The sequence below is a fragment of the Myodes glareolus genome, chromosome 5 (genome assembly GCF_982192425.1).
Source record: "Myodes glareolus chromosome 5, mMyoGla1.1, whole genome shotgun sequence".
In the NCBI taxonomy this organism is placed as follows: Eukaryota; Metazoa; Chordata; class Mammalia; order Rodentia; family Cricetidae; genus Myodes; species Myodes glareolus.
In genome coordinates, this window is record NC_142030.1 from 33285319 (window position 1) to 33311356 (window position 26038).

At 44.5% G+C, this 26038-nt stretch overlaps 1 protein-coding gene across 1 annotated transcript; it reads left to right on the plus strand.

Moving 5' to 3' along the window:
• The first annotated feature begins 13565 nt into the window (after window positions 1–13565).
• Window positions 13566–21335, plus strand: LOC125391558 (disks large homolog 5-like). The gene is made up of 6 exons (XM_087906226.1): window positions 13566–13761; window positions 14808–14967; window positions 16610–16753; window positions 17410–17590; window positions 18802–18917; window positions 20052–21335. The coding sequence occupies exons 1-6, from the start codon at window positions 13629–13631 to the stop codon at window positions 20215–20217; spliced, it is 900 nt and encodes a 299-aa protein (XP_087762352.1). The 5' UTR covers window positions 13566–13628; the 3' UTR covers window positions 20218–21335.
• The last annotated feature ends 4703 nt before the right edge of the window (window positions 21336–26038 follow it).

Genomic DNA, 26038 nt, shown 5'->3' on the forward strand with positions numbered 1-26038 from the left:
CGACGGTGTAGACTAATCACATGTATGAAATGTCGAGTTGAAGTGACCCTCTTTGAGCCTGAATGTGGGGCAAAGATGCCTTGATAGCAAAATTCTCCAGCTAAAGCAGTGCTGGGAAGGAGCTCCAGAGCAGGCACAGTGCATGGAGCCTGCAACAGAAGAGAAATGCCTCTGGTGGAGAGCATGCTCGTGCAAGTTCGGGACAAGAGAGGGAGAGCAGAAGTGGCCTTTGCTGTGACAGATCTGAGTGTATTTGGGCACTTGAGTTCTTTGCCATCTCCCCAGGCCTATTGAGGCAGGGTTTCTTCTAGGTGATTGTTTTATAATTGGACAGGTGCCAGGAGTGGATCCGACTTCTGAATCTGGAGGAGAGCCAGAGAGTGCAAGTGTGGGGAAAATTTCTCAGACAATTGCTGAGAAATCCCAGAATCTTCAAGCTCAGCAGCCAGTTAACCAGGATAGGGGATTTGGTTACTCACTGCCATGGGTCTCCTCTCTTTGTCAGCTGACCCTTACACAGAAAGGACCATCTATTGTAATATGAGGGGCCGGCTTGTTGTTCCGTCCCGCCCGGTACCCCACAACCGGCAAATCCCAAAGAGAAAATCACACACAAGACTCCATAAGGTTATAAACTGATTGGCCCATTAGGTCAGGCTTCTTGTTAACTCTTATAACTTATGTTATCCTATTATCCTTATCTACAATAGCCACGTGGCTCCGTACCTTTCTCAGCTGGGCAAGTTACATGCTGCCTCTTCGGTGGTCTGCACAGGAGTGGCGAGAGAGAGTTTCCTGTGTCCCAGAATACTCCCAGTCTCTTTACTCCACCCCTAATTCCTGTCTGGCTTTCCCGCCTATACTGCCTGCCTGGCCAATCAGCGTTTTATTAAAATATGATTGACAGAATACAGACAATTCTCCCACACCAATCGATAGACACATTGAAAATGATGTGAGACTTGGTTTAGGCCGGACTATCTAGTTCCTAGTATACTGCATGGGTCTCTTTCTCCATCTTCTCAGTATCTGGAAGTAGTCTAGGGCCAGCTATAAACTTTTCACATGTGAGTCCTCAGCAGAGTGTTTGGCTGGTTTGGTAAATGCTGACAGATAGGTAGATTAACCTGACTGCTTTTACTATCATTTCTGAAGGTAGATAATAGTTTCGTTTCAGCTTTTCACAGGTTAAATTGTCCTTAGTGTCGAGTGTGGACTGAAGCCCATTCTTTCCCCTCCCATTTATCTAAACAGCCCAGGTTGTTGGTTTGTTTGCAAGTTTGTTTGTTCTGTTTTCTTTTGTTTTTCTGAGACAGGGTTTCTCTGTGCAACAGTCCTGGCTGACCTGGATGGAGCTCCTTTTACTGACGAGGCTGGTCTTGAACTCACAGAGATCTGCCTGCTTCTGCCTCCCAAGAGCTGGGATTAAAGGCATGTGCTACCACTACCCAGATACACACCCAGTCTTGAGTGCATTCTGTCAGCCATTCTCATGGTGCGGTCTGGAGTGGACAAACTGACAGCTGAGTTGTTTCATTCAGCTGCCTTGTTATTGCTGTAAAGATGAGTGGAATTCCAGACCCAGGAAGAAACTCAGTGCTAGAGTAGTTGCTTAGAATGCACAATGCCCTAGGTTCAATTTTAACTCATGTAGTTAGAGGTGAAGAAAAGATAAGAACCCCATGACACCAAGAGTATTGCTTACAAGCCAAGGGGAGGCTCCATATGGTATTTAAGTTTCTAAGGTGTGGTTAAGGCTGTCTGAGATTCTGTTGAATAATCGTCTAAGTGCCAGTGAATCCAAAGCTCAGTTGGTTGTTCCTCATGGTAAGTCGGTGCCATAGTTCTAGTTACCCCATTGGTTACTCCATGTTCCTAGAGATAGCACAGCATTTCTGTGCTTTGCTCTGCTCCCTTGGAGTTTGCTGTCTCAGGCCTACTTTCACCTAGGTTGCTAGCTTTGCCCTGTTTCTGTAAGTCCTGGTCTGGATCCCATCCTGCAGAAGTCCCTGGCTTGGAGTTGGTCCTGCAAAGGTTTCTGGCTCCAGTCTACTGCCTCGGAGTTCCCAAGCTCAGGTGTGCAAAGAATCACAAAGGACCTGACTCAGGCTTTCTCCCTTAGAGGTTCTAGACTCAAGCACCTGCAGAGGTTTCAGGTTTCTGCCTATTCCCTTTGATGTCCCAACTAATGACCCGACCCACTGAGATCCTGGCTCACACCTGGCCCTGCAAATATCTCTGGTTCCTGCCTATTCCCTCAGAGGTCCCAGGTGCTATCACGCCCAGACTGGCATAGATCCTGGCTCAAGCCTAGTTCCTGGGAGGTCCTAGACTCACACCCAGACCCACAGGGGTCCTGGCTTGTATCTACTCTCTTGAAGGTCCCATATTCACATCTGGACCCTCAGCAGTTTCTGGCTCTGGCTTACTTGTTCAGTGGTTCCTCCCCTGTACCTGTTCTGGTGGAGATCGCTGACTCTGGATCAGGTCACTGGCTCAAAATTGGCCTGCCAGTAATGTGGAACTGGGTTAGCTACCAGGACTGGATTTGTTCCTGGTTTCTGCTCCTGGTGGAACATGCTTCCTCAGGCCTAGTAATATTTCTTTTAGAAATGTGGGTGCCTTTGTATTTGGGGCATAGATGCTCAGAATTGAAACTTCCTCTTGATGGACTTTTCCTGTGATGAATATTAAATGTCTTTTAGTTTTTAGTTTCATTATCTATTATTAGATATTAGGATAGCTACATTGGCTCGTTTCCTTGGCCCATTTGATTAGAAAATCTTTTCCCAACCTTTTACTCTGAGGTAATATCTGTCTTTAAGGTTGAGGTGTGTTTCTTGTATGCAGCGGAAGGATGGATTCTGTTTTCATATCCAATCGTTGAACCTGTGTTTTTTATAGGTGAATTGAGTCCATTTACTAATTGATATTAATGGCCAATGATTGCTAGTTCATGTTAATTTTGTTTTTGTTGTTGTTGGTTTTATGAGTGCATTTTCCTTCTTTGGGATTTGCTACTGTGGGATCTTCTATGGCCTGTGTTTTTGTGGATGTAGCTACACTTTTTCGCATAGAGTTTTCCTTCTAGTACTTTCTGCACGACTGGATTTGTAGATATGTATTGTTGAAATCTGCTTTTGTCGTTTAATATCTTGCTTTCTCTGTCTATCATGATTGAAAGATTTTTCTGTGTATAGTATTCTGGACAGGCATCCCTGGTCTCTTAGTGTTTGCATAATACTTATCCAGGACCTTCTGACTTTCATGGTTTCCACTGAGAAGTCGGTGTGATTCTGATAGGTCTGCCTTTATATATACTTAAATTTTTCCTTTGCAACTCTTAATATGCTTTCTTATTCTATATGTTTAGTGTTTTGATTATTATGTGGCAAGGGGACTTTTCTTTTGGTTCAGTGTATTTGGTGTTCCGGAAGCTTCTTGTATGTTCATAGGCATGTCCTTCTTTAGGTTAGGAAAATTTTCTTCAAAGATTTTGTTAAATATAATTTCTGTGCCTTTGAGCTAGTATTTGTCTCCTTCTATTTCTATTGTTCTTAGGTTTGGTCTTTTTCTAGTGTCCAGATTTCCTGAAGGCTTTGCATTAAGACTTTATTGGATTTAACATTTTCTTTAACCGATGAATCTGTTTCATCTATTGTATCTTCAATGCCTGAGATTCTCTCTGTGTCTCTTATACGCTGTTGTTTATGCTTGCATCTGTGGTTCCTGATTGTTTACCCAAATTTTCCATTTCCAGAATTCCCTCAGTTTGTGTTCTTTTATTACCTCTATTTCAGTTTCCAAGTTTTGAGCCATTTCCTTCATCTGTTTGATTGCTTTTTCTGGGTTTTCTTTAAGAGATTTGCTGATTTCTTCTGATTCTTTTTTTTTGTTTGTCTTTTCCTTCACTTCTCTAAGGAAATTTTTAAATTCCTGTTTAAGGGCCTCAATCATCTCCATGAAGGTATTTTTAAGGTTGTTTCCTTCTGCTTTACTTGTGTTGGGATGCTCAGGTTTGCTGTTGTAGGACCACTAGTTTCTGGTGAAGCCGTATTGCTCTTTACGTTGCTGAATGTATTCTTACACTGCTGTTTGCCCATCTCTTCTTCCAATTAGTATAGGTGGAGTCTGTGCTTTGGGGACCCTCTTCCTCCAGTTGGCATAGTTGGGTCCCTGAATGCTCTTTCAGGTGCAGGTGGGACCAGGGCTCTGGTGATTTCTCCTCTCGGTGCACTTGGGGATCAAGTTCCAGGGGCAAGGTATCTCAGACAGAGAATGGCTGTGGATGCTGGCTGGGACACAGGTGTTCTTTTCTGGAGGAACTTCTTACTCTAGCCTTTGGAAGCCACTGCAGTCCTCCTTCCCAGTGGCTGATTGCTTGCTGCTCCTGGCAGGCGGTTAATCACCTCTCATGCTCCTGGTAGCCTCTTGGCCCTCTCCCTGGATCTCCCCTTGTCCGAAGTTGGACAGGGATTTGCTGCTTTGGGTGACTTCTGGTGTCTCTTCCAACTCAAAACCAGCAGACAATGAAGTACTGAGTGCTCGCAGCAAGGCAAGGTGCCCTAGTAGCCTGAATCCAGCAGTGGCTAGTTGTGAATAGAAAGTGCAAGGGTCCAGCAGTTGCTCTGTTCCATGAGGCAGAGGGGTCTCAGCTGCTCTCCTATATTTTTGTATTTGCTTCAGCCTCAATGTAGTCTCTAATGCCAGTGAAGAAATTGGTGTTCTAGCAAAGTATGTAGTGGTTTTCCAGCTTTCCCAAGCTCTCCACTCAGCTTCCTATAGCAGTGCTTGAAGCACAGCCCTGCAGCCATGTTCTTAAAATACAAAGCTATCTCTATAGTGTTCCTCTCTAGATAGCCCTTGTTCCTTGCCTTTGACAGCCTGGGACAGGCTGCTGAGAAGAGCCTGTGGAAGAGACAGCCAGCCCAGAACTGCCTAGCAAAGCCCAGTCTAAATCGTGAATCCGCTGACTTGTGAATCAAATAAATGCTTGTTGCATTAGATTACCCAGTTTGGATATGATTTTTTGCATAACATGGTGCAGTAGAATTGTCTGTCTTCTGTCAATCATGTATTTTAATAAAACGCTAATGGGCCAGCAGGAAGTATAGACGGGTCAACCAGACTGGAAGTAGAGGCGGGGCAATGAGAATAGGAGAAGACTAGGGCGGAGGAAGCTCCCTCTTCCATTCCTGCCCAGATCACCAAAGAAGCAATATGTGAGCTGACAGCTGAAAAAGGTACCAAGCCATATGGCTAACATAGATCAGAATAATGGGTTAAGATAAGTCATAAGAACTAATAAGTAGCCTGACCTAATGAGCCAATCAGCTTTATAACTTATAGAGATCGCTGTGTGATTGATTTTCTCTGGGACTTGCCGGCTGTGGGGTACTGGGCAGAAACAGATACCCCAACAAGTCGGCCCTCATGTTACAATAACATAACATAGGTAGCCACTCACTGAGAACAACAGAACTACCTCAGGAGGAATAAGTACACGATCACTTCCCACCAAGAAGGTTCAAGTCTGTGTTCACTTGGGAGCAGGGTCCCAGCTGCACAATAAACAGAAAACTCCCAGGATAGCTTTATTAGCTTGGCGTTTTAGGCAGACCAAATTTGTTGAGTGGCCCATTAGAGACACCAGAGAGAATAAAAAAGGAACATCCAGAAGTATGCAGTCTAACAGGGAGTCAAGGCCACAAGCCAGAGGCAGGCTCTGCTGGGACAGCTGTGTTAAAGGGTGGAGGAAGGTTACTGCAAGGCCGGCTGAATGCCAGGAGGGGTCCCAGGTGTGTGCACATGTGTAGCTGGGCCTTCCAGGTGGGACTGGGTGAGCTAAAGAGGCCGCATGCATAGCTAGGGATCAAGCTTAGGTCTCAGACCCAACCCTAAGCGTCCTACCACACCAAGAAAATTGCCTCAGATGCCGTGTGTAAGTTTTGAACTTTATAATCTGTAGTCTTTGCTATTTGAAAATTTTAAAAAATACAGAAAAAATCTATTAGACATTTTAATGAAGTACTATGCAATATTTGACACAAGAATGATTTTTAGCAGTGATAGGGTCTTCCTATGCCTTGAACTCCTGCCTCTACATCTTGAGTGCTGAGGTAGGTCATAGACTACCTCACCTGGAATCTGTGTGATGTTTAAATTAGGACAAACATATTTTTGTTCTCAAATATTTCCCATTTTTTGAGGTGAAAAATTTCAAAACACTTTGTAGCATATGTTCCATCATTTTTTTTGGGATTTTCTGTCACGCATATGTACCACATTTTCTTTGTCAGCCTGGTAGACAGGCTGTTCCAGTTTCTTAGCTTTTGTGAGCAGTGCTGCAACAGGCGAGCAGATCTTCCTTTGACACATGAGTTTGTTTCTTTGGACACATACAGAGTGGTAGAATTGCTCAGGCTTATGATAGTTCTATGTTTAATTTGACAACTTGTCAGGATCTAGATCTATCTTGCTGACAACTTTCTGGTCATGTCTGTGATTGATTTCTGGATTATGTAAAGTTGGGTGGAAAGACGCAGCCTAAGTGTGGACACCATCAATCATCCCACAGGTAGGTCTCCTGTCTTACATAATTAGGAGAAAGATAACACCAGCATTCATCCCTGTTTCCTGACTGTGGACACAACGAGACCAGCTGCCTACAGATCCTGCTGCTGTAACTTCCTCCAGCATAGACTGTAGAGTTGGTTTGTGAGCCAAAATAAACTTGTTATCCGTGAAGTGGCTCAGTCAGGGTATTTTACCAAAGCAACAGGAAAAGTAACTGGGGTAAGTGCTGTCGTGGTTTGATAGGGACCGTGCTGCTCTGGAAACTGCTTTGCACAGCACAGACATTGAGCTGTACTAACTCTTTCAACCCATCAGCCATGGCATGATTCCATGTCTTTGCATCTCCACTCGGTTCACCTGTGTTGTGTAATTTTTGTTTTAGAAATCTTTACCATCTTTGGTTAATTTTTTTCTTCTTTTTCTTCTTTTCTGGTGACCACACTACACACACACACACACACACACACACACACACACACACACTGTTTTTGTGATTTCTAACCATTTGCTGTTGGTTTTAGCAGTGCTTCTAATTACGAGTTCTTGAGTGTTGATTTTGTTTTCTACAACTCTGCTAAAACCATCTTATTAGCTCTAAAATGGTGGGTGGCATTTGGGGAAGACTTGCACATAGATTCATATCATCTGTAATAGGATGTGGATTGATGCACCCTTCTCTCCTCTTGACTCCTTGCTCTGAACTCAGGATACACTCAGCTCTTCTTCAAATGATGCGCTTGAACTCATGACCCACCTTCCACATGCTGGCTATTATATGAACTTACTACCATACCTGGATATCTGTGGTGCTGGTGATGAAACCTAAGAAGTTGTGCACTCTAGGCAAGCACCCTAACAACTGAGCTATATCCAAAGTTCCTGATTAACTGGGGTCCTCTGCTATAGCAGTGTGCATTCTGGATATCAACTCAAAAACTCCTGAATCTACTGCTTGCGCACTGGGATTAAAGGTGTTCACCACCATGAATAGCCAAATATTTACTTTCCTGCAATCAATAAGCAAAGAAGAAATCAAGAAGAAAATTAAAATATTTCCTTGAAACAAGCTGGTAGTATAGCTCTGAGTACAGCAATTGTCTTGTACGTATAAGGCCAAGGGTACAATTCCTAGAAAAGAAAGACACACAGAAAGAGAGGGGATACACTTTCAAATTAAAAATATTATTATTTATTGGGGGGACCAAGCAATGTGTGTACACATTGGAGGACTGTTGTGTGAGCCCCATTTTAATACACCATACTTGCAATATTATGATATTTGTTTGCATAAGTAATTAAATTTTTTATTTTAAATTATGTGTATGTGTATAGGTCTGTGTATGAGTACACACATGTGAATGTGGGTTCCGATAGAGGCAAGAGGTGACATTTTGCCTTGGAACTGGAGGTACAGGTAGTTGTGAGCCATTGCATATTGGTGCTGGAAGCCACACTCAGGTTCTCTGTATTTGCAGTAGTGTACCTTCAAGCCCTGGGCCAGCTCAGCCCTGCATTATTATTTTTATTGATAGTTTCTCCTTACTCATTGACATCTCTTTTAAAGCTTTTTGAGGGTTTATAGTGTGTGTGTGTGTTTGCTTTGTCTGCATGTACATTTGTGTACCATGTGCATGCAGTGTCTGCAGATTCAGAAGAGAGCATTAGATCCCCTGAAAATAGATTTAAGACAATTGTGAGCTGTCATGTGGGTGCTGGGAACTGAACCTGGGTCCTCTGGAAGAGTAGCCAGTGCTCTTGACTGCTGACCATCTATCCAGGCCTTGACATCTTTTGTTCAGTTCAAAGAATTCTCCTAGTATCTCCCTTAGAAAAGAGCTCAAGCTGACCTCAAACTCACTATGCAGCCGAGTCTGACCGTGAACCCCAGGTTTTGCTGCCCCCCCGCCTCAGTGCCTGAGTAAAGCACGTCATGTAGAGTAGCTAGAGTAGAGACAGACTTCTCAGCTTTTGTCTCTGGCCTTTTCATGCCTTTTTATCTTGCTCTATGTGCTGGTCAGGGTTTTTCTCAACTTGACACAAGCTAGACTCATCTAGGAAGAAGGAACCCCAACTGAGAAAATGCCTCCCTGTGAATGGCCTACAGGCAACTCTGTAGGGCATTTCTCAATTAATGATTGATGTGGGAGCCCAGCCTACTGTCGAAGGGTCCATACTTGGGCTGGCTGTCTGGGTTGTGTAAGAAAAAAACACTGAGCAAGTTATGATGAGCAAGCCAGTATGCAGCGTTCCTCCATCTTCTCTCTGCATCAGTGCCTGCCTCCTGGTTCGCTGTCTGATTTAGTTCTTGCCTTGACATCCTCAGTAATGGACTGGGATGTGCAAGCCAAACCCTTTCCTCCAAAGTTGCTTTTGGTCGTGATCGTTATTGCAACAACAGAAAGCAAACAAGGACAGTCTAAGACTTCTATTGAGAAGTTGGCTGCCAGTTGTGGATGTTGTCCTCTTGTGGCCCTAAGAATCCTCTGGTTCCCCTGAAAGGTTGTTTAGGGCCTGTAATTTCAGCACTTAAGAGGTTGTGGCAGGATTTCCATTGACTTGGTGGCCAGTCTGGGGTATATTATGAGTTCCAGGCTAGCCTGGGCTGCAGTGTGAGCTCTACTTTTAAGTACCAACAAGTACTCCAGGCAGGGAAGCAGGTAGGTTAATTACAGATCTTCACCTCTCCCTCTTCCTTACATCCACCCTCCAGCCTCATCCCAGCTCTGCAGCAGAACACCTGCTGTAGCCTCCATCACTCATCTCCAGTGGATCCTACAAATCTTCTTCAAACTCCCTTCCCCCCACTTTGTCCCAGGCTCCAACTCCAGAAGGCATTTCCTGGGAAGCCACAGCCCATTCTGACCAGGGAAGCAAGTGTGCTAACTTCTGATCTTCCCTCCATTCCTCTAAGTCAAATCCCCCCGTCTCATTCATTACTAGCTGTGTAGTGCACCTTCTTCTGAGACCTGTCTAAGCAGATGCTGGAACATCCTCCATTATTATGAAACAAGCCCCCCAAACCCAGGCCATCCCAATTCCTAATTCTCAGGTCAAAACACCCAGAAACATATTTTACCTGCAATACCCAGTAACCACATCTATCAGAAGTTCAGAAAAATTTCCTACAGGCAACACACCCTCCTAAGAACCAGAAAGGAAACAGAAACCAAGGAACAAAACACCCACCCAACAAAGATAAGTCCAGCTACCAATACTTAGAATTACAATCTTTCCAAATCCTGGAAGCCTAGACACCAGTGTAAAAACACAATCAACAACAACCAGAGCAATATGTCTCCACTAGATCCCAACAACTCTAGCACAGTAGGCCCTGAGTATTGCAATATAGCTAAGGCACAAGAGAAAGACCTTAAATAGCCTTTATGATTATAATATGGTACCTTGAAGAGGAATCCAATAACTCCCTTAAAGAAATCTATGATGCTGCAACTAAACGGATAAGAAACAAGCAGGTGTAACTATCCTAATATCTAACAAAATAGAATTTAAGCTAAACTCAGTCAAAAAAGACAAAGAAGCTCATTTCATATTAGTCACAGGAAACATCTATCAAGAGGAAATCTCAACACTGAACATCTATTCCCCAAATACAAGGGCACCCTGACATGTTAAAGAAACACATCTAAAGCTTAAATCATACATTAAAGCCCACACACTAATAGTGGGAGACTTCAGCACTCCCCTCTCACAGACCTCAAAAGAACAGTACTCAACTTCATATGAAAAAGCAAAAAAACTCAGAATAGCCAAAACAATCCTGTACTTCTGGAGGCATCACAATCCCTGACTTCAAACTCTACTAGAGAGCTACAGTACTGAAAACAGACTGGTATTGGCATAAGAACAGACAGAAGGAACAATGGAACCAAATAGAAGACCCAGATATTAATCCACACACCTTCAAACACCCAATTTTTGACAAAGAAGCAAAAAATATCAAATGGATAAAAGAAAGCATATTTAAAAAATGATGCTGGCATAAGTGGATATCAACATGTAGAAGAATGAAAATAGACCCATATCTATCACCATACACAAAACTCAAGTCCAAATGGATCAAAGACATCAACATAAAGGCAGCCACACTGAACCTTATAGAAGAGAAAGTGGGAAGTACATTTGAATACATTGGCACAGAAGACTACTTCCTAAATAAAACCCCAGCAGCACAGACACTGAGAGCAACAATTAGTAAATGGGACCTCCTGAAACTGAAAAGCTTCGGTAAAACAAAGGACACGGTTGACAAGACAAAACGACAAACTACAAAATGGGAAAATATCTTCTTTAACCCTACATCAGACAGAGGTCTGATCTCCAGAATATACAAAGAACTCAAGAAATTGGTCACCAAAAAAACCCACATAATCCAATAAAAAAAGTGGAGTACAGAATAGAATAAGGAGAAGAAACACAGGTTAAAGGCACAGAAAATTTTTCAGCAAAATCATAGAAAAAAAATTTCCCTAATCTAAAGAAGGAGATGCCTATCAAAGTACATGAAGCAGAAAGATCACCAAATAGATTGGAATAGGAAGAAAAAAGTGCCCTAGACACATAATCAAAACACTAAATTACTGAACCAAAAAAGTATATAAAAAGTTGCAACGAAAAAAGACCAAGTAACATATAAAGGCAGAACTATTAGAATAAAACATGACTTCTCAATGGAGACACTAAGAGCCAGAATAGCCTGTACAGATTCCTTGCAGACTCTTAAGAGACTACAGATGCCAGCCCAGACTAGTAGACCCAGAACAAATTTCAATCACAATAGATGAAGAAAATGAGACATTTCATGATAAAACCAAATTGAAGCATCATCTATCTAGAAATCTACCAATACAGAAGGTGCAGCCATACAGAATGTACTAGAAGGTAAGCTCCAATCTAAAGAGGATAACTACATCTAAGAAAAAAACGGGAAAAAAAATAATACCAGACCAACAAAGTCAAAGGAGGAAACACACACACATCACCACACCAACAACAACAAAATAACAAGACTCAACAACAATCAACAATCATTGGTCATTGATATCTCTCGACACCCACAGTCTTAATTCCTTCAATAAAAAGACACTGACTAATAGATGGATGTGTAAATGAGATTCAGCCTTCTGCTGCAGTCAAGAGACACACCTTGACATCAATGATAGACATAACTTAGGATGAAGAGTTAGAAAGACAGCAAAATTTAAGGGGCATTTGAGAGGCAGTATGGAGACTTGAGACAGTAGAAACTTCTTAAAATATATACGCACATGAAGGCAATCTAAATGAAATTGCCAAATAATGGAGGAGACAGAATCACAACTGGCCATCTCTTGCCACGCAATGAGGCTTCCAGTACCAGAATTGAGTTACATATAATTGAGTTCCTGGCTCAAAGGTCTAATGGGAATCCCCAAACAACCCATGCGGTTGCCAGGACCATAGATTGTTCTCCGCAGATTGACAAGTCCACATTGCTGAAGACAACACCCATATCGAACATGGAGATGTCGAGCTGGTGACTTCACCCCTAAGTTCCAGCTTCTTTGTTACAGGAAGGTACTCTGAATGCTATCAAAAGAGTGATGTAAACATCAACCTAGCACAGACCCTTTATCTACAGTGGTGTCCTGCCTGCAAGATACGTTAGGGCAATGGTGATACTAAGCTTGTGGGAGTAACCAATAAACTGATTTGACTTAAGATCAACTCCATGAGATGTAACTAGAACAGAATGTGTGACCAAGAACTTGAGACTAGATATCCCTGGGACCTAGGTAAAATCAAATACTACTGTTCTGAATCAAACAAAACCAAAACAACAACAACAAATGAATTGATAAAATGATTCCTAATGGTCAGGGGGAGGTGGCATATGCCTTTAATCCCAGCTGAGGCAGTGACGCAGGAGTCAGTGGAAGCAGAGGCAGGGGAGGAGGCAGAGGGATCTCTGAGTTTGAGGCCATCCTGGTGTGCAAGAGCTAGTAAGAAAGGATTGGGAGCTGAGGCCCTTGGAGGTCAAATATATTTCTGTTTTAATGTTGAGACAGGGTCTCATGTCTCCCAAGCTGTCATGAACACTGGCCCTGCAGGTTTTTCTTGAGCTTAGATCACCCTGCTTCCACTTCACATGGGCTAAGATTACAAGTGGGGCCCCAAAGACCTGTGAAGACAGCATTAGTCACTGAACCCAGGACATGTTACATGCTAGGCAGTCACTCTGCCAACTGAGGAATGTCTACAGCTGTTGTCTTGATTTTCCAACTATCCTTTCTTTTCCTTCAGTAGGCACTGAAACTCACAGAGGCCTGTAGCTAACCCTGCATTGTTGTCTTTGGTGCAGAGTGGAGAGCACCACACTCAGCCTGGCGGCTGTTTCACTTGGTGGATTCCCTAATTCTGTTTCCTCTGCTAACGAATCATCACACATTGACCAGCACCCCCATGGGGGCATTCCCTATATGCTGGGGAATCCCGGAATAATTTTCTAAAACTTAGCACATGGCTTCCATGACTGTATCCTTAACCTAAATCCCACACTGTAACCAGCTCTGCAGGTTCTTCCTGAATAAGCTTTCTAACACTTGTTCTTGAGGAAGGAGATCTTTCCTAGGTTATGTTCATCTTAACATAGACTCTCAGTGAGATTTACATGCTCATATTGATGAACAGTGATTTTGAGGAAAGATTGAGACATTTCCAGCATGTTTTAAAAGAAAAGCTCAGTTCTCAACATGGGAAGTTTGGCCTTCCAATCAAGCTAAGGGAACTCTGGGTTTGGAAGGAGGAGGTGATGAATGGCTTCCTCTGTGTTCCCAGAGAGGCTTCTGGATGGGGAAGTTGGCTTCTGGTCAGTTAAGGACAGCTAGTTAGCAGGGTGACAAATGCAGGTTCCCCTGACATCAGCAGTTCCTTCCCCCAGACAATTCTACTGTATCCCAGAGAACTCTTGGCATTCCATGTGATGTCACCAGTGTTGTAGCAACACCAACTGCCCTTAGGACATTCCTCGGTGCCCACAGGGTACAGCAAGAGTCATGTTCTCAAGACTGAGGAGTCTATTTAGGAGAGCGGATGGAGAACGTCCAGAGAACAGAGAGAGGCAGGAGGAGGCTGATGCTCAGTTTGGGCGTAAATCAGGAAGGAATAAATGGTTCTGGCGAAAATGTAGTAAGTCATGGGCTGGAGGTGGGCAGCTTTCTGGAAGAGGTGGATTTGAGGTGGGCTTCCAGTAATGGGACAGAGGACCAGGAGCCTCTCAGTAGCTAATGGACATCCCTGATTATCATAACTTCTGAAGGTCAAAGATTCCAGAATCTAATTTTGCCCATCTCCTAAGCCAGAGTCTGACCAGGCCAAGGATGTTGTGCTGGAATGACCACTTAGCTGTGACCTTTACTGTGGTTTCGGTTGATATGTGGGGAAAAAAGGAGACCAGCAGGAGCAGGGAAGGACTGATGTGTCCCCACCTTAGGGAGGCATCACTGCCTCTCACCCTCTGTAGTTTCCTGTGGGTCCAGTCTCTGTCTGATATTAGTCACAAGAGAGAAAAAGTTCTTCTGGCCAAGACATTATGTCCTCCGACTGTACTACAGAATTCCTCTGAGCACCTCTCCCCAACAGTGGCCCCCTAGGGTTCTATGTCAGCAGCTGAGGATGGCAGGCAGTTCCCTAGGGTAGACAAACACCTGCCCGAGGTATGGGAGTAGAGCAGAGACTGGCTGCCTCCTGCCAGCTTCAGTGATCTGGGTTGTCGGTGGGTGACTTGGGGAGTCTGTTGACCATGTTGTGCCCCTGAATGGCTTTTCAATTGACAACCATGGGCCTGGATTGACCAGGAAGGAGATCTGGGCTCCTCACAGCAACCAAGTGCTTATGCCATTATTCTCTGAGCTTCTGAAACCCCACGCAGGCTTCAGGGCTCTAGACCATGTTGCATCCTGGGCTGCTGTGAATACTGTGCCTGAAGAAGTGGTGTCTGTGTTCCCCTGAAGCATGTGTAGGGAGGAAGAGGAAAGTGCTGACTGCTTAAGGAGCCACATCTCTAGAGCGATGTGAGAGCTGAGGTCCACAGAGGGAGCATCTCAACCTGGCCCAATATATTTGGGTTGTCACCAGGTTCCAGACATGATATTTGTGTTTGGGCCACGGGGTGGCCTGTCCATCGTCTATGCCTTGTTGCTATGCAATCTCACTTGTGTTCCATCTACCCACAGATGCTGCTACGGTGCCATCATTCAAACCAAGGCCCCTTACCCAGAAACAGATGCAGAAGGAAATAGAGAGGCTGACCACGGAGCTGCAGGAGATGACCAGCCAGAGAAATGAGCTGCGAGATCACGTGATCTTTATCATAGAAGGAAAGGTGGATGATAGGTATCCATTGTTCCAGACTTCATGGCACTGTCAGCAATGTCACCTCACCTGCTTTCTTTATGGTCTTGGGCTCCACAGTGTCATCTGACCTGAGCTTGTGGGAGCTCATGGATCTGGACCAACAGACGGGGAGCCTTCATGTGACCTAACTAGGCCCTCTGCTTGTGTGTGACAGTGCGTAGCTTGATCTCTTAGTAGGGCTCCTATCAGTGAGATCAGGACCCTTCCCTGGAGCTCATCTGCCTTTGGGGAGCCTGCTCCCATGCTGTATTTGCTTGCCTAGATATGGCACAAGGCAGGGAGCTCAGCCTGTATTAACATGCCATGCCGTGTTTTGCTCAAGTCCACAGGAGGCCTGCCTGTTTCTGATGGAGACAGAGGAGGAGTGGAAGGAGAGGGAGGTATAGATGGGAAAGAGGGTAACAGGGAGGAGAGAAGGCAGGGGTATATGCGAACAATTTGTAAAAGAAGTGTCTAAAATTTTATTTATATAAAGTAAAAATAAAATTCTGTTGTTTTTTTTTAAAAAAAAAAAGTGTTGGTTTCTAGGAGGCTGCACTTTTTGAGTGACTAACCTCAAGTCCTAAATTCTCAGGGTAAAGGCAGTCCTGAAGCTGAAATGGGGACTCTAACAATTCTGCTTCCTCCAAGTGAAAACCAGAGCCTATGGTCTGAGTCACACAGCTAAGGGATTGGGGCAGTAATGTGTATTTCCCAGCATGCATTATCAAGGGACATGGCAGGTAGTGGCTTGTGTGAGATACTAGCTGCTGGTAGCTTGTAGGGAGTCTTTGGATTACTTGGGAGGAGACTGTGCTGAAAGCTGCTAGGAGCAGCTGGAGGGGCCTCTTCCTACTTGGTCCATCTCAGGGTAACTGGAGTCCTGGGGATCATCACAGTTTCTCTCTAGTTTTGTGCACTGTACTCATTGCCAATACTGCTCCACACATTTCTTTGGCATATGACTGTGGATGCTCACCCTCTGTGTTTCTGTATATCTCACCCTCTCTCTGTCATGTGAATGTGTGTGTCTGTCTCTGTGTGTGTGTGTGTGCATGCATATACATATTTGCTTATTTTCTTGACTCTACAGACTGTGGCAGGCAGGGATCTGTGCTGGGACCTAAGGATTTCCCTGCCCCAGTTTCTAGGCGATGCTAGTAGAGGTCTGGGAGCCCAACTTTAAACATTACTATTGTCTAATGTGCTCACTGTAATGGCACCTAGGAATCCCTTATGGAGTTTATATTACTGTCTGGCTATTGGATCTGAAACCCAGAGTAGTTTTTTCTGTCTTGCTGCTCAATGACAGTCACCCAGGGCCTAGAATCCTAATTCTGAAACAGATGAGATTTCATTGCAATATCTGGTGTTGCAGGACCTCTGTTTTACACTTCTGGTAACACATAGAGCTCAGCTGATCCTCTAGGCCTACTGCGTGAGCTCATGCAGCTAGGACACCCTCCATCTGAGCCAGGCCTCTGCTGACCTAGGGTCAGGATAACAAGAAATAAGCACCAAGAGGTCCCAGAACATAGAATCCAGAATGTGGCAACCCCTGGGCTGTGGTAGACTAGGATCCAGCTTGAGTTTCCATGATCCTCGAGGCCTGTGTTCATGGGATTCTTTCCTCCTGTTCTAGGCCCTACCACCCGCCCAATCCCCTGAATGAGAAAGTGAAGCTGCAGCACAAACAGGCCTTGTCAGCACTACAGCGCCTGGAGGACGAGAACACCGAGGCCTCAGAACAGCTGAGCGAGCTGACCAGGGAGACCGTCCTGTATCGGTAAGGGCGCATCTCGTCCTGGACCCTGAAAGTTGTGGAACGGCCATCTCTGCCTCTCTGTTTCTCTGCACGGAGACTTCCTGCCTCTGCCTCTAGACTTTCTGCTCCTTAGCAAGCAGCTCTGGGACTTGTGTCTCTTGGACTCATTATTGGAGAGTGTGAAAGAGACTGTTAGCCCTACCACCATTGTCCTAGAGCCTCTGGAGCCTCTAGATAGAAAAGGGCTTTGCACCATGAGGGAAATGCCAGGCAGCCCTGGGAGTCTGGAGCACAGGCCCAGGCTTGAGAGATCTGGTGGCTGTGGAACTTGTAGGTAGAAGAAGCTCACCTTTGGTCATCTGTCCCCCCTTGAAGGGTATTTGCCCTCTACATGGTGATGTTTCCCCATTACTATGGACAGTTAAGGACAGGTAGGGGACTCCTCTTCCTATTAAAGGGACGAGGATCCTGTTTGTTGTTGGGCTTTCTATAGTAGTTTGATACTTTCTGGTATTAGCTGCTGTCTCACTTTGGCTTTCTGAGTGTAGCTGTCAAGGCTGTGTCAGACTCTTAGATACATCTTTCAGGAAACATAAGGCCTTTTGGGGTGCTGGTTTTTGGAGGCAGGGGAGGCACGAGTGTCTGGTGGGGCCTTACTATGCAGTGTGTCTCTCTAGCTGTCTGCACAGCATGATCCTAATGCAGCATATGCAGCTGAAGAAGAAGGTGCACCTGCTGAGGCAGGAGAAAAAGAAATTGCGGGATTATTGGGTCCTACTGATGCAGCACGTAGAGGACTTGAAAGTGCTCTGTAAGGATCAAGGAGAGAACAGTGCCGTCAACACCCAGCAACAACAGGTAGGGGCAGGTAAATAAGCCAGACTAAGGTCTGGCCCCCTTTGCCATCCTGACTGCCTCTCTGCCCATCCCCACCTGTGCCCTCACCCTCACCTGACTCATTCGTGCTCCCATTCAGTCACCCACCTCATGCTACCAGGTCTTCATTACCATGTCCGTGTCCAAGTACTTCTGGGAAGTTGGCCTCTTATGAGAGACTGAGGTATTGCTCTATCTAAGTGCATGGCAATAGTCACCCAGGACCTGGAATTGCTGGCTGAAACAGGAGAACCATTCCTGCTGCTCTGTTTAAAGCTGCAGTCCAGTGAAGGAGATGGGTCAATAACATACCACACACCTACATGCATCTATGATAGGTAGCATTCTATGCACATAGCTTGGAGTGAGTGAGGTCTGGCTCCTGGGGATCATTTGCTTGGCAGGGCTCATGTGAGAGATCACAGGTGGGAAGCAGTTACAAGGAGGAGTTCCCCATACAAGGGCCCATTGAGTGCCCACACTGTCATGGGTTAGGGTGGCATGGGGCCTTCTCCTTTCTTCCTCTGTCCCAATGAGTTCTCTTCCCTTTGCCCAGCTCTCAGTTCCCAGTGACAGAGTCTGAGCATCAGCTCGTCAGCCCTGTTGTCTGGGATTAGTGCTGGACAGTTCTCCCATCCAGCAGACTACAGTCTGGGGTTGATTGGATTATCTACTGGGGGCTTGAACAAGCTGGTGGTGGAAGGTGGGAGAATTGGGCCATCAGGGGAAGAATTTCTCTAACCAACTCAACATTGTCTGGCCAAGCAAATCACAACCGTACTAATCTCCAAGAAATGATGGCTGAGTTGTGGGACTGTTCTGAAAGAGCTGGTATGGTTCATCTAAACTGCTCATCCTACATGATGTTTCTACAAACCCCATTTCTCCCTCCCTGTTTCTCTTTCTTTAACTCTCTAACCTTGTGGTGCGTGTGTACGTACGCGCGTGCACGCATATGTGTGTGTAGTGTAAGCATATGGGCATTGTGGTGTATGACACACATGTTCATTAGCTAGCAGAGACCACTCTGTTTTTATTTATTCTCTGCCTTGAATCAGGCTTCCTTACTTCCCTGAATGTTTACTGTTTTTCCTGCCTGGATGACCAACAAGCTACTGGGTTCCTTTGTATCTGCTTAGATGTCTATGAGACTGTATAATCCTCCACTAAGAACACAATCTTCTAATGAACAGGAGCTCAAGGGATTGGTGGAAAGACTTCAGTTCCTGCTGAAGCAGAAGGAAACAGACACCCAGAAAAAGGTCTTAGCAGAAAAGCTGCGGCATCACTTTGAGTTCTCCCAGATGAGGTAGGAGCTCAGATTCGGAGGACATGATACAGCCAAGGGGATCCCCTGTACCTTGGACCTCTGTCTTTTATAAGTTTCTGCTCCTCTGCTTGGATCCAAGCTAGAACCATGGAAAGAAGCCCAAAGAAAATTGTGCTGGATCAGTCAACAAGAAATTCTATCCGGGAAATAAAACGTTATACAAGTGTGTTATTAGAATTGAGTCTCACTTTTTCCCTCCTGACCTTTCTCCATTCTAAGTAGACTTCCCTTTAACTCAAAGAGACCTGCCTGTTTCAGCTTCCCCAGAGATGGGATTTAAAGGTGTGCATCACCACACCTTGTTGAAATAACATTTTTATTTAGGAACATCCCGTGTAGAGAAGAGATTCCCACCATTGAGCAATGCTCTCTGCAACATTATCCTATTTCCTGTACGAAGGGTTCTCTGGATAGACTATGTTAAGGACTTTCCAGGATGAACTCAGGCAGATATGTCAGCTACAGGCAAGATCATAACCTTCTCGGAGTGTGCTGTAACAGACTCCCAAAGAGAGCCAGGATGCAGATTCCCAGCTCTAGTCCTAAGGAAATGCAAGTCTCTGTTTGGTCCCAGAGCCCAGACAGGGCCAGTGTTCTCAGCACACCTCACAGGAAATGCTGCTCTAGCATGGCAGGCTCTGTCTTGGATGGTACTCATGTTTATGGTCCCTCTGGGCATGAGGACTGAGCTGACCTCATGACCTTGTTCAGGTGCGCAGATGGCTAGGCTGTATTACTGCTATCAATAAGATGATGTGTTGATCAGTAACTCCTCATCAATACCAAGTGTATTGCTCATATACTGTTGGCAATTGTATTTATATTCTGCTGTTATGAACAAAATGATGTTTCTGATCTGTAGGAGAATGTTCTAATTTTCTAGTAGAAAAGACAACATACAAGCTCAGTTTAAGTTATGACATGTGTCTATTGCTGAGAAAAGTTCTAGGCCCAGCTACTCTGTGATCCTATTTCTCTGCGGATATAAAAACGTTATCAGTCCAAAGAACAGTGTAGGTTCTCCAGGACACCTGAGGTATTGGGAGGTAGGAGCAGACAGATGACATGGCATGTCCCCTCCTGACCTGTGCCTTAACTGCTATCCTCTCCCAGGTCCAAAACACTCCAGCCTAAGGAGGAAGAGATCACAGCCCAGGATGAGATCCCCTTGCAGAAGGAGCTGCTAGAGCAAGAGCCACCTGCTGAGCTCTATTCCCAGCAACTACTAAATTCCAGGGATGAATTTTATTCTTCAAATTTGGATTCCATCATGGAATAGGCCTTGAGTATGTCTATCCAGTGACCCAGCATGGCTGCTTCTGGGTCTTGATTCCCTTTCCTTCTTGATCACACCCCCTGAGAGAACTGAGGAAGCCAAAGAAAGCCACAGACACCTAGAAACCATCACATTCTTCACATTAGCATCAAAGCCTCTAGACAAAAAGACACCCCTTGTAACTGTGAACTCACCAGGGAAGGAAATATCAGCTGCCCTCCAGGTGGTCATGCCCAATCTGATCCATGTGTCTGTTGACTAAGTTCTCATAAATAAAAGAAAGCAACAAAACCATGCTTGGGGTACAGAACACCAGAGACAAAAGTTACTCCTCCAAAGGCTGCATCTACCATCAGGTGGCCTCAGCCTTGGGGGGAACATGACATAGAACAGAAGAGAAATGACTACAGACATCTTGAAAAAGCTGTTCCAATCGGTGACAGCCTCACCACCATGTCTATGAGAGAATGCTACTTAGTTTAATTTTTGTTTGGTTTTGTTCTACATTTTTGTTTCTATTTGTTTCAGTTTTGGCTTTGTTACTTTGACGTTATCTGTTCTTGTTATTGATTTTCATAATTTGTTAAGAATATTATCTAGTGTTTATGTTGAATGCTCTGTTAAAGCCCCCTTTGAGAAAAATGTATTCTTTTTGAGATTTCAAAGTTAATTTATTTCACAAAGATGAAAATAATAAAAAACAAACTCCAAAGAGTTATGTGGCCAGCCCACCACGAGTGACAATATTTGAACTGGAAGTCTAGTGAAATGTTTTCTGTATTTGAACTTTTGGTGCAGCAGGCACATTACAGTCATAGAAGAGGCAAACTGGCTTTGCAGAGTTGTTTCAGAATGGGACTTCTAACAAAATAATAGACCAGGCTAATAGATAAATATAGTAGCCCCATAAGAAAGAGAAATACCATTCCAAAGAAAACTGAAGAGCGGTTCACTATTAAGGAAGAGCAAGGTAGATGTAGTCAATATTTGTCTTGAACGTAATGATGCCATTATGCCCTATATTTACTCTCTACCCTAATGACTAATTCCTCAATACATGTTTCAAATATTTTACCATTCAACATTTTATTGTAACTGTGTACCATAAGTTGTTTGTTTTAAAATATATTCTTGCATTAAAATTTTAATAAATTGTCAAATAACCAATTATATCAATTTTATCAACATTAAATCATAACATTGATGGTAATTAATTAAAAGAAAAAGAGTGTATATTGATCATTGTTATGGATAAATATATAAGTTTTCTAAATAAATATCCATAGTGGCATAAGTGCTATTAAACTTCCTAAAATTCACAGAAACTTCAAAATAGTGAGTCTCTACTTTATTCAGGTTATAACAAATTATGTTCAAGTCATTCTTTTTTAAATTTATTTACTTATTAAAATTTTCCACTTTCTCCTCTCTTCCCAATTCCCTCCCACTCTCTCCTTCCCCACTGCCTCTCCACTCCTAAAAGAAGTCAGGGTGCCCTGCCCTGTGGGAAGTCCAAGGCCCTCACACCTCCATCCAGGTCTAGGAAGGTGTGCATTCAAACAGACTAGGCTCCCAAAAAGCTAGTACATACAGTAGAATCAAAACCCAGTGCCATTATCATTGGCTTCTCAACCAGCCCTCATTGTCAGCCACATTCAGAGAGTCTGGTCTGATCACATGCTCATTCAGTCCCAGTCCAGTTGGCCTTGGTGAGCTCTCATTACATCAGTCTCACTGTCTTAGTGGGTGGACGCACCCCTCGTGGTCCTGACTTCCTTGTTCATATTCTCCCTCCTTCTGCTCTTCATCTGGACCTTGGGAGCTCAGTCCAGTGCTCCACTGTGGGTCTCTGACTCTATTTCCATCCATCACCAGGTGAAGGTTCTATGGCGATGTGCAAGATTTTCATCAGTGTGGCTGTGGGAGAAGGCCAGTTCAGGCACCCTCTCCTCTGCTGCTCAAGGACCTAGATGGGAATATCCCCTTGGACACCTGGGAATCCCTCTAGAGCCAAATCTCTTGTCAACCCTAAAATGGCTTCCTTTAAAAAGCAGTTTCCAAGTCTTCACACTTACACCCATCTTCTTTAGTCAGGTGTGGTGTCACACTGCTGCAACCCCAGAACTCACAGGTACAGATGAATCTCCTCTAGTTCCAGACAGCATGGGCTACATAGTGAGTTCCCAGCCAGCCAGGGGGACACAGTAGATTTTTATCTTGGGTACTGATAGCATGGCTTACTCCATGGAAACACACCTTAGAGTGAAAGTAGTATCCATACTGTATTCTTGATGTCATGTATTTAACTAACCCTAAATATGATACTTTCTAGATACACTTTTATGGATTGGCCATAAGGACCACATTATTGAGAAATGCACCTTTAGTGCTAAGTGGACTCTCAGGCAATAAAAACATTCATTACGGGAATACAAAAGAAATCAGGAAACCAAGACCTATCTGCCTCTGTTTTTCTTGCAACACAGCGTCCGTGATAAGCACACAACACATTAATGACCTTCCAGGTCACATTAGGAGATAGTGGCTATTGGCCTTGAGCTTGTATTTGCCCTACACGAACGTAGCTCCCACAGAGGCCTGAAGAGGGCACTGGGTTTCTGTTCCTCCTAAGTTCTAAGGTGCCATGTGAGAGAACAGCAAATGCTCTTAACTATGAGACATTTCTCCAGCTTCTGCTCTTGGCTTTTGTCCTTCAAACCATAGGTGCTGTATAAGTTATGGGGATCACCCTCAACCAAAGAGAGAAGTCACTGGGAATGCATGGGGACAGGTATACACGAGGTAGGCGTGCTAATTGTCTTAGGCTGCCAGGCATCTATGGCAGGCTCATGTGTCTCCACTGATCTTTGTGGGTTCAGGACCAGGCCACATCATCACTACTTACTGTTAGCATTGGAGCAGATCTGCCACCTCTCGTCTAGGACGACGGTGTAGACTAATCACATCTATGAAATGTCGAGTTGAGGTGACCCTCTTGGAGCCTGAATGTGGGGCAAAGATGCCTTGATAGCAAAATTCTCCAGCTAAAGCAGTGCTGGGAAGGAGCTCCAGAGCAGGCACAGTGCATGGAGCCTGCAACAGAAGAGAAATGCCTTTGGTGGAGAGCATGCCTGTGCAAGTTCGGGACAAGAGAGGGACAACTGAAGTGGCCTTTGCCGTGACAGATCTGAGTGTATTTGGGCACTTGAGTTCTTTGCCATCTCCCCAGGCCTATTGAGGCAGGGTTTCTTCTAGGTGATTGTTTTATAATTGGACAGGTGCCAGGAGTGGATCCGACTTCTGAGACTGAGGAGAGTCAGAGAGTGCAAGTGTGGAGGGAGTTTCTCAGACAGGTGCTGAGAAACCAGGAATCATCAAGCTCAGCAGCCAGAGAACCAGGATAGGGGATTTGGTTCCTCACTGTCATGGGTCTCCTTCTCTTTGTGAGTTGACCCTGACCCAGAAAGGGCCATCTATAGACACATTGAAAACTATGTGAGTCTTGGTTTAGGCCACACTACCTAGTTCCTAGTATACTGAGTGGGTCTCTGTAGAGGGCTGGTTTTGAACTGCATAGAAACTCTGTGCAAGGGAGACTTGAGGTAGCATTCTTGCTGATAGGCTTGGCAAACCAAGTCAGGAGGAGGCAAACCTTTCCCATCAGTAGAGTGCCTTGCCAATGGTCTGTCCTTGCGAACACAGATGTGCAGTATAGTTCAAAGGCTCTGATTAGGTTGTGGTTTGTCTTATGATGAGGTGTTTTTACATATTATATTACAACAAGACTTATTCCCATAACACCGAGCTTTTTGTTTAGATTAGCTAGGGCACAAAGCTCTTGAAATTAATCGCAACTAAATGACTAGTCTATGAAACTAATTTCATGTATTATGGGAACCTAGTTTGAATCATGATTTGAGTATTATAAAAAGAGCAATGGCTTTGCAATAAAGTTTGCAGCTATATCTCCTACTCTGCATCCCCTGTGTCCTGATATCTGCAGCACTACCCAGGGTCATCCATAACCGAGGAGGTTGGGGAAGGGTCCCCAACAGGTCTCCTTCTCCATCTTCTCAGTATATGGAGCCAGCTATAACCTTTTCACACGTGAGTCTTCAGTAGAGTGTTTGGCTGGTTTGGTAAATGCTGACAGATAGGTAGATTAACCTGGCTGCTTTTACTACATTTCTGAAGATAGATAATAGTTTCATTTCAGCTTTTCACAGGCTAAATTGTCCTTAGTGTTGAGTTGGGTTGAAGCCCCCTTTTTCCGCTCCCATTTATCTTAACAGTCCAGGTTGCTGGTTTGTTTGCAAGTTTGTTTGTTCTGTTCTCTTTTGTTTTTCTGAGACAGGGTTTCTCTGTGCAATAGTCCTGGCTGACCTGGATGGAGCTCCTTTTATAGACCAGGCTGGCATCGAACTCACAGAGATCTGCCTGCTTCTGTTTCCCAAGTGCTGGGATTAAAGGCATGTGCTACCACTACCCAGATACACACCCAGTCTTGAGTGCATTCTGTCAGCCATTTTCATGGTGTGGTCTTGGAGTGGACAAACTGACAGCTGAGTCGTTTCATCCAGCTGCCTTGTTATTGCTGTGAAAGATGAGTGGACTTCTAGACCCAGGAAGAAACTCAGTGCTAGAGTAGTTGCTTAGAATGCACAATGCTCTAGGTTCAGTTTTAACCCATGTAGTTAGAGGTGAAGAAAAGATAAGAATCCCACAACAGCAAGAAACGTAGCTTAGAACCTACGTGGAGCTTTTAAGTCCTCGGTCCTCCAGCTTCCAACCTCCCAACCCCAAGCTTCACAGCTCCCTCCATGGACTCCACCTGTTGAACATGTATTTTTCACTACAGCAATCATTTATTTTGGGGGTGGAAAGATTCTATATTTTAGTAATAAAGCACAGATATGTACTCAGAGCTCATAAATACTGATGTACAGCTTATGAAATGCCATGTTTGAGGTGATCAGCTAGCTGGTGAGATGGCTCAGTGGGTAAAGTTAGTTGCTGCCAGCCCTACATACCTGAGTCTCTTCACTGGGACCCACATGCTAGAGAGGACAGCCCTCGCAAAGACTGTCCTCTCTTCTTCATGTGTGTGGTTATGCACACACACACACCTGCCACAAATGTGTTAAAATCACTGAGAACATGATGAAAATAATTGTCAAGGAAGCCTGCAGATCTCTGTCAGTAATGTCTCCTGGGGCCTTGCTGGAAAACTCTGAAGTGCCGGGCACCTTCAACTACACATCACACCCTGTCAATGTGGCTGTTCTCAGGGAGAATATGTTTTGTGTGATTGCCACATAGAACAGCAAGTGCTCTATATATTACAAACTGTAGTTCTGAAGGTGAGAAAAAGTGTCTTCTTGTGGAGACACAGTAAGGAATAGTGCCTGGGGTAGGGGTCACTATTGAGGTCAAGGACCGTACTACATTCTGACCACATTGCTAAAAATTGACTAGGTCTCTGTGCCAATTCTCACACCAGAACTCAGTCCATTAGGTTTCCGCCTGTTCTCTCATCAGATTGAATGGAATTGGGCTACAGTTCCACGAACAGCCTTTCTCCCTGACCCAGACAGCACACAAACACTCCTATGCTAAGAGTGTTCCTGGTGGTCACTGCTGGCAACAGAATCAAGAGCATAGAGTCCCCAGTTCTTACAGATACCCAAACTCTCCCAGGAGTATCCTGATGTGTTTTTCTTGCCACATCATTCAGTGAAATATCTTTAACCTTACCTCTGTGCCCTGTCTGCAGCTAAAGAAAAGCATCTTGTGCCCTGAAACAGAAACCTGGATCAATTTGCCT

Coding starts and splice junctions, on each gene's coding strand:
- LOC125391558 (XM_087906226.1), top strand. CDS start 13,629: ATGTTCTCAAGACTGAGGAGTCTATTTAGGAGAGCGGATGGAGAACGT. Junction 16,754..17,409: donor AGGGAGACCGTCCTGTATCG/GTAAGGGCGCAT, acceptor GTGTCTCTCTAG/CTGTCTGCACAGCATGATCC. Junction 18,918..20,051: donor TTTGAGTTCTCCCAGATGAG/GTAGGAGCTCAG, acceptor ATCCTCTCCCAG/GTCCAAAACACTCCAGCCTA.